The sequence below is a fragment of the Sinohyriopsis cumingii genome, chromosome 1, assembly GCF_028554795.1.
Source record: "Sinohyriopsis cumingii isolate HCF-2022 chromosome 1, ASM2855479v2, whole genome shotgun sequence".
NCBI lineage: Eukaryota > Metazoa > Mollusca > Bivalvia > Unionida > Unionidae > Sinohyriopsis > Sinohyriopsis cumingii.
Window position 1 is genome coordinate 79,589,872 of NC_142961.1, and position 8,597 is coordinate 79,598,468.

Here is an 8,597-nt window from a genome sequence, read left to right on the forward strand (position 1 = left end):
TTGTAAATACAGATCTTTTCATGCTTGTCAAACGGCAGGAAAAATAATCAGGAGATACCCAAGGCTCATATGCAACCTATTCCTGCACTGACAAACCATTTAGTAGAATAAAGTGTGTATTTCAGTCCTTTACACAAGACCAAGCCAGATAACCAAAACTTCTTGACCATAATGTATGCATCCACAAAATTTCCAGAGGCAATTCCCTTTGAGGAATATTGAAATTAAAACCATAGTAATAGTTTTGATTTATTTTTTTTTTAAATGGGGGGGGGGGGTAAAAAATTTTAAATACACTTTATACTTTCTGGCCCACTGAAATCTGTCCAGTCTGATCAATGGCCAAACTTTAGCTTGAATCTTCTGCCTATCACTCTGAAAGCCTTGGGGCTTTAGAAAGACTTCATCGAACTTGATGAATACGATTTGGTCATATTGCATTGATACAAGAAAGGATTGGGATAAGGATGGTGCATTCACTCTTGTTTGTTGTTAGGGAATCAGTTCAAGAAGCTTTAGGATTTAGTCCCTTTGAACTAGTTTTTGAACATTATGTCTATGGAACATTGAAGCTGTTAAAAGAGAAATTTCTTTCAAATGAGGATACAGAAATTAATCTTCTTGACTACGTTTCTAATTTAAAATAGAAATTGTTGAAGGCTTGTGACTCAGCAAGAACTAATATTTACTCTACTAAGTCTAATGAAATTAAGGTATGACAGAAATACAAAGGAAATGAGTTTTCAGCCTGTGGATAAAGTTCTGGATCTTTTGCCGATACCTCAAAATCATATTCAGGTTAACTTAAAAGAAAGTGACTTAAATTATGTCATTAACATTCCTGGGAGGTGGAAACAATTTTGCCATATAAATATGTTAAAGCAGTACGTTGTTAGAGATAGTCCTGTTAATCATTCAATCAATTTAGTTGTATGTGTACCAGTTCCACAAAGTGAGGATTTTAACAATGGCATGCATACAGACTGTAGTGACTTTGGTTTAATCATGATTCAGGATCTGGATATATTAACAATCTGGACCAGAAATGTTTGTACCTACAGCCACATTATAACAACTTTTATATAATTATGAGCATGTGTTTCCATATGTTCCAACACTAACAAATAAAATCTACCATGAGATTAAAATTATATTCTACACCTGTGAAACACTGAAAAAGTTAATTCAGTATTTGCTGCAAAATGATTTAAATAAATCAAAGTAAAAGTGACTGGAGTTCACCATTTACTCTATTACTGAAACCAGATAATACTTTATGTATGTGTACTGACAAAAGAAAAGTGAACAGCGTCACCAAAACATTTTCATTTCCAATACGAAGAACTGATGACTGCACTAAAGAATTCCACTCATGATTTACCATGATAGCACCTGGTCTACATAGCAATAATACATACATTGATGATGTCATCATATACAATAATACCTGGAAAGATCATATGGGAACCATTTGGAAATTCTTTGATAGACTCTGTGTTGCAAATTTGACAATTTGGGTGAAAGCGAGTTTTGCCATGCTTGTGTTACATTTTTGAGCCATAATGTGGGACACAGTCAAGTTAAACCTGTAGAAGTTAGGGTCAAGGCTATCTCTGAATTCTCAGTGCTTATCAGTAAAAAGCAACTAATGTGATTTTGGGGTATGGCTAGAAATTATCGGAAATGTTGCTGAAATTTTTCTGTAGGCAAGCTCTTCTCAAGATTTGAGCTCCCACTTACCCGGGAGCTTGATCTCTTTGCTGACATGCCTGGAGAATAAATGGGTGCTACCTTGAGAAGGGAAGGGCATGACTCACTTCAGCCTGTACAATGAGCTGTGGGTCAGTAGATGGTGCTGCTCCTCCCTAAGTGGAGGTTGTGAATCACTCCATCCTAGTGGAAAGGGGACATAATTCACTCTCTGCTCTAACTGTAGAAAGCTGATACTCTGCTTTATTTTCATGCATTTTTAGAATCATTGAAAATATATGAAAGACCAAGAGCACTTCTTATGAATTCTTGCAATTATCTACCATGTACAAACTATTCATAACAGCTGATTAAACAAAAATGTATAGAAAACTACCACTTCTCTTTCTCTTAAATAAAAGATAACAGTATATCAAACGATTGCACAACTTTACTGAAGAAAGAAAATCACAATATAGTACTTGGTCAATAATGAAGCATGAGCACAGTGAAAGTCTGGCTGAACATTACTCTGTACTCCCTACTCTGAAGTTAAAAAGACACTATCTTTTTAATCTAGTACCTTCCATCATGTCACAAAATATTACAGCATTTTTTTTGATAATGCTGGTTTGTAAATTTGTACTGTCAACAAAGATGACCTAAAATGCAGTGTTTAGACTTTTAAATCCAAACAGTCTGAATACAGTGTATACTTAGAGTAATTTGTTTTAGAAAAACTCAACAAAGGTCTTAATCCTATTCTTCATAGACAAAAAAACATACTAATATCTCATATTCTCAAAAAATGATATTATTCAAGCATGTATTTCTTTGATTTTTCTAGAATATTTAACATTATTTATGAGAAACCTAGACACTACCAATGTAACATTGGCCCTGACACCTTATATGGGAATGAAAAATAAAACAATCTAAAGACATATTAATGCAACAAGATCTTCATGAAATAAACTTGCTTCATTAGATTTGTAAACAATTTGCTAATGATTAAAATAAACTGATGTAGATAGTTGCTCAACATTATGAATGTCTCCACTACAGAAATGCATATAAGTAAATACTGCTGGCATTATACATAATGAACTCATCTGTGCATCATAATGCCAAATTCAGAAAGCTGTGAGATAATACAACCAGCAAATCAGAATTTATTTTGTTCAGTCAGGTCAACATTATAAATGAACCGTGTGAGAAAAACTGTTGAGGCTGATGCAGTTCAACGTGGTCTGATGATTGACGTCAGTCCTGATCACAGGGCTGACACTATCCAATGTTACTGATTCGCATTTTCACAACCATCTATCCAGTCACTGTATACATCAATAGCTTCTGACAAATCTGGGAGGATTGTTAAGAAATCACAAAATGGTGGTATTGTATCAGTACTGCTACTGTGGTATTGTATCAGTACTGGTCTATGAAATTACAATAGTTAATAACTTATACTTCTCAAACCATTAGCCTTTTGCATTCTGATATGGGTTTTCCTTACCCCAAGTGCAAGCCAACCCCCAAAATTGACAACTGATAAACTGATGGACATTTCCATAACATGATACTCTCCAAGTCATGATGAACATACAAAAGTAAAGAAGATCCATTGATATATGTTTTAAGTTAAATCCATGTATAATTATTGTACACCATATTATTTCTGAATAATAAAGGATACAGTTAATAGTTGTCTGATAACCCTCTAAACAAACACCGCATGATATCATTCCTGTGTTTCGCTGTCTGTCACTGAAAAGACAAAAATGACAAAAATGGTCATCTTTCCATTCCTCAAATTATCTGTCATGACAAATCATCAAACATCATTTAAAATTTGTACAACAAATGATCAAACTTCATACTACCAACAATTTCTTAAAGGATTTCCAAGCAGTACAGTCAAGATCTAATATGCAGTAAATCTGTGTTCATTCCTTGTGACACATTTCAATGTTCACATTCCTTTTAGTCACTTTTCAAATTTAACACGTTCTTTTTGTCACTTTTCAATGTTCACATAATGTTGGACGATTTAAACAAATAAAATACTTTGACCAGATACTGTTGTATAAATTACTACATATCAGCAAAAATTGTAATCACAAGTATTATTTCAAAGTCACCTGTATCCATTCTAAACTCTTTTGTCTTCATCAACGTTTGAATTAGAATTGATGATCACTAATGTCATTGTATCCATATAGTAACCTTCTAACTTCTCAGGAGACAGTCAAATTAAATTGTTCTGCCCATCTGCTAGGTCACCACACTTGAGTAACAGCCTTTTAGTCAAAAAAACAATTTTTATATTCCAGTACCTTGCCTGCTCCCTATCAATCCCAATGTCATGTAGTCTAATCTTGTCTAATAATCCCAATCCCATGCTGACTAACAATCCCAAATCCCTTGCCCACTGCCTATCAATCAATCCCAAATCCCTTGCCTGCTGCCTATCAATCTCAATCCCTTGCCTGCCTATCAATCCCAAATCCCTTGTATGCCGTCTATCAATCCCAATACCTAATTACCTTGCCTGCCTATAAATTCCAATCCCATACAGTCTAGCAATCCCAATACCTAATTACATGTACCTTGCCTGCCTATAAATTCCAATCCCATACAGTCTAGCAATCCCAATCCCAGGCTGCTTAATAATCCCAATCCCATGCCTGCTTAATAATCCCAATCCCATGCCTGCTTAATAATCCCAATCCCATGCCTGCTGCCCAGTCCCAATTAATATTGGTTGAATAAAATATTCTAATGATGATAATTTGTCCATGCTTCCAAACTGCATTACTAATGGTGCAAGGGGTCATACAAAATCAGTGTAAAGAAAATATCATAAACTTCTCTGCTTGCATTAAAGTTAAACAAAGCAACAGCCTATTCTTAGAGAAGTGCAAGCACAATATGAAAATGCAATGGGGCTAAATGATTCTGCCTGTCTGTTCATGTTTGATGTGCAAGATAACTGGCTGAATGATAATATGCCACACTATCAACTTACACTCCTGATATATGTCTACGCTTAAATACTTTGAAAATCAATAGTGGACTGTAGATGACACAACAGTTTAAAAATGTTCATGCACACTTTATAATCAACGACATAGGGTAAGTGAGAGAGAGTGAGAGAGTCTGCTGCTGATTTCTACTTTCATAATGTTCTTACAGTTTAACTTCACATGATTTTTCATGGTTACAGAAAGGACAGTTGAACAAAGTCTCCAGTTTTTCAATAGCCTTTCTCTTGGGTGGAGGTTTCCTTGCCTTCTTTCTGCGTCCCATTCTTTTACAGGCTATCTGAAAGAACACAGTATGATGTCAAGAGTACATTTTACTCAGCAATATCAAGCCTTATACAAAAGTGCCATTTCAAACTGTGGCAGGGGATTTTTAAATGACTATTTTGGCCTTATATCATGGCTACATATACCGAGTTTTTTCATTGTGCATGGGAAACTAGCAGATATCCTACAACTTTTTCTGAACATCAGAGACTGCCATAGTCCAACAACATAAGACACAACACCTGATATTTTTGTTCTAGGGGGTGAAAGAAAAATATGTGCTATATCTTACATTGTAGAACTAAGACTACCCTAGCCTTCCACAATAGGAAGAACAGGTAGACAAGAAGGGCCTTTAGAGTGAATTCATAAATTTGATCACAAAAAAAAATATCTGACTGGACAGCAACTGTAGTGCAGTATAATACTAGTTTGAAATCCCACCTGCAGATTACACTGCCACATTAAATTCCCAACAAATGGCATGCTTATCAATTTTTTCCCATCATTTATTGATAACTTCAGCCAAAATTGCAACAAACAGGATAACCATTTTCTCCGCAGAAACCTCTTTCATGAATCTTTAGCTTTATTTGTTTCTAGAACAACAGAGATTGAAACAGGAAACAATTTCTAATGCAACAGTCGAAGGTTAACCAATGTTGTTTTATTGGTATGCCATTTATAAAAATACAGGCCTTTCTAACGACTGTTGATTGGATACGATCTAATAGTAAAAATACCAAACAAAATAAATTTAATTTCTGATATATTAACTTTTCAGACACATAATAACATACTTTAATGTAATATTGATATTTTTCCTTTACTTACTCGTGGGCGATTTACTTTGATCAAAATAGCTAACCCAACAGACTGCTTACACAAAAACCCGTGTTAAATACATATCAGATTTTAACGTACACAGTAAGTCACATCTCCTGAAAGTAGATTTAATAAATTTAATACATTTAGTGAGAAAATTAAAATAAAGAAAAAGAAATACCTGATATTATTAGCAGTAAACAGATACGTACACTCCTCGATCGAGTCAAAACTACGACCTAGAACGATTATCTAGTCTGGTCCCCTGACTTTTCTCAACTTAATGGCGGTGTGGAGAACGAATATGTAACCAGAATATGTTGATCACACGCGGCAAGTCAAATCAAAACATCGCTCGGCTATTTCCGTCAGTTAGTGAACCAAAAGCCTATTCCGACTGCAACTTTGTTTCCTTCCGCCATATTGAGCCTTGAGAATGAAAGTAGTTCATAATACAGTCTCAATGGCAACGAACTCGATTTAATCTGTGGATCCTTTCTTGACTTTAGGGAAAATGCAGAGGACTTCAGATTGGCTACAGGGGTTACACGATACAGTGACGTCACAATGGAAGCTCGCCAAACCCAATTTTGATTTATTGCCTTGCTTTACATAAAACTTAATGATTTTTTTAAAATAAATAAAAAATTATTTTTTTTTAACCGAATCACTTTACATAAGGCATTACGGGATCGCTGTCTATAAGCAAGGTTTACTTACCTCCGAACTTTATTAGCTTTTACAGTGTGCAAACTACACCTCCGAAAACGAAGATTTGATAACGAATGTCCTCAAATTAAGCATAGGCAAATTTACGCTTTACAAAAACATTAATTACTTCCAAGATATATATTAGACTGACTTCAGTAAGTCATGAAAAGTAACAAAGTAATGGGTCCGCGTGTTTGAAAAAAAAAGTGTTGCTCTTACAGACTTGACCCTAGAGTTGTTCGACGTAGGTATAATACCAAAAATTAGATAGTAAATCGCCAGATAACAGAGTATGTTATTTAGTGTCTATGTCACAGAGTAGTTTTTCACTGGATTTCAATTAGCCTGGACCATGGCCCACCATGATCCTCGCACACAAGAGGCCAGGCGGACTCGGGTTCACACTTCTTACTTCCGGTTCAGTATCCACGAATATTGACTCACTCTATTTTTAGAGGGTTTTTATCTTCTCTCGTTTTTAGGCTATTCTTGGTATTGATTTATAGGTAAATGTTTATTCTTTAGAATATGAGCGTTATTGTGTGGTTGCCTGTGTGTATTTTTGCGACAGTGCACAGTGACTAATGAGATTTTGATGATGTTATTGCAGTGAATTTTGTGCCCCATTGCACGTCGCTTTGTTTACAGTCCAGATTCTGGAGAGAAAAAGTGCCTGATAACATGGGTTTATCTTTGAAGGTACTTTAGAATGACATATCATTTATCAGAATTACGATACTTATTCTGAGATATTTTTACATTTTCCAGTGATAGAATTTCAAAGACCCGCATTGCATCAAAATCAATGTTAAAGTACATGGACATTTTTGGACGATGTCATTCCAAAGATTTGATCCATTACAAACAAAACGTCATACTGAACGCTGCGCGTATTTCGAAAAAGATAAATTATACTGCCCCGTTATTTGCTAAGAAAGACCCTACGTCCTCTTTTCGTGACCCAGTGTCTAACTAGTAGCCATTTTACAAGTCCATAGCATTCAATGACTTTCGTCTAGAACAGAGGTGGGCAAACTTAGACCCTCGTTGTTAACTGGTTTTATCCGTTCATTTACAATCATAATGTATGCTTGAAAAAAATCACATCTGGCCCGCGCCGTGGTGGAAGTTGCCCATACCTGGTCTAGAAGTTTTCGGATTAAATTTAACGTGAAGAGCATTCAATAGTCAGATTTGAAATGACTTTGGTTGAAATATGTTAGTGCAAACTTTTAGAACAGCAGCTCATAGTTAAAATTTAATTTGAGTAGATGTGAGTAGTAAAGTGGGGCACTTTACGGACAATGGGACGATAATTACCATTTTCAAACATCCCTGGGTACGTTTACGGAAAATGACACAGCTGAGGAATTATACTGATAACAGATCTGGGCCTGTATACGGACAAGGAAAGTGCAATATAGGTTAGGTTTTGTTTAGGGACAATATGAATGATGACGTCAGTACACTGGAAACAGTGTTGCAAGAGGCTGACCTCAATATGAACAAACAGTGGGGATAAAAACTGCTTGGCGGATCAGGAACATAGAACTGGATAGAACGCTTGGCGGGACACACACACACACACACACACACACACACACACACACACACACATATATATATATATATATATATATATATATATATATATATAAGACACATACATACATACATACACACACACACACACACATATATACATACATACATACATACATACATACATACATACATACATACATACATACATACATACATTGATGAATATCATTCTATCACACATAAAATCGACTAAAAATATTAGGCAAGAAAGTAATTCTTTTCGAGGCAATGGAGTGGCCCTGAAAAGGGCCGTTGGTTTTTATGTTAACATCATTCCGTTAACATAGAAGGCATCGCATAGGTCTTCTTCTCTTCCTCAAACTTCTTCTGACTTCTGGACCGTAGATGAGGACTCGGTTCGGACAGCCTTGTCTCTCCACATAGATCCTTCTTTTCCAAACGGTCGTATCGATGATTGTCCATGATGATTTGATATACATGGGTAAGTCCGTGCGG

The 8,597-nt window shown here is 35.5% G+C and overlaps 1 protein-coding gene across 2 annotated transcripts; it reads right to left on the bottom strand.

Moving 5' to 3' along the window:
• Nucleotides 1-2,122: 2,122 nt before the first annotated feature.
• On the bottom strand, nt 2,123-6,178 carry LOC149807196 (transcription elongation factor 1 homolog). 2 transcript variants are annotated; one of them, XM_089963428.1, is made up of 4 exons: nt 6,007-6,178; nt 4,883-5,009; nt 3,386-3,456; nt 2,123-3,051 (listed from the first exon to the last, which is right to left on the bottom strand). In XM_089963428.1, exons 2-4 carry the CDS (start codon nt 4,996-4,998, stop codon nt 2,987-2,989), a joined length of 252 nt encoding a protein of 83 aa, XP_089819554.1. In that variant the 5' UTR covers nt 4,999-5,009; nt 6,007-6,178; the 3' UTR covers nt 2,123-2,986. The 2 variants fall into 2 exon arrangements, with proteins under 2 accessions (XP_089819554.1, XP_089819545.1); XM_089963419.1 differs by having other exon boundaries at nt 4,883-5,013; nt 6,007-6,166.
• Nucleotides 6,179-8,597: the final 2,419 nt, after the last annotated feature.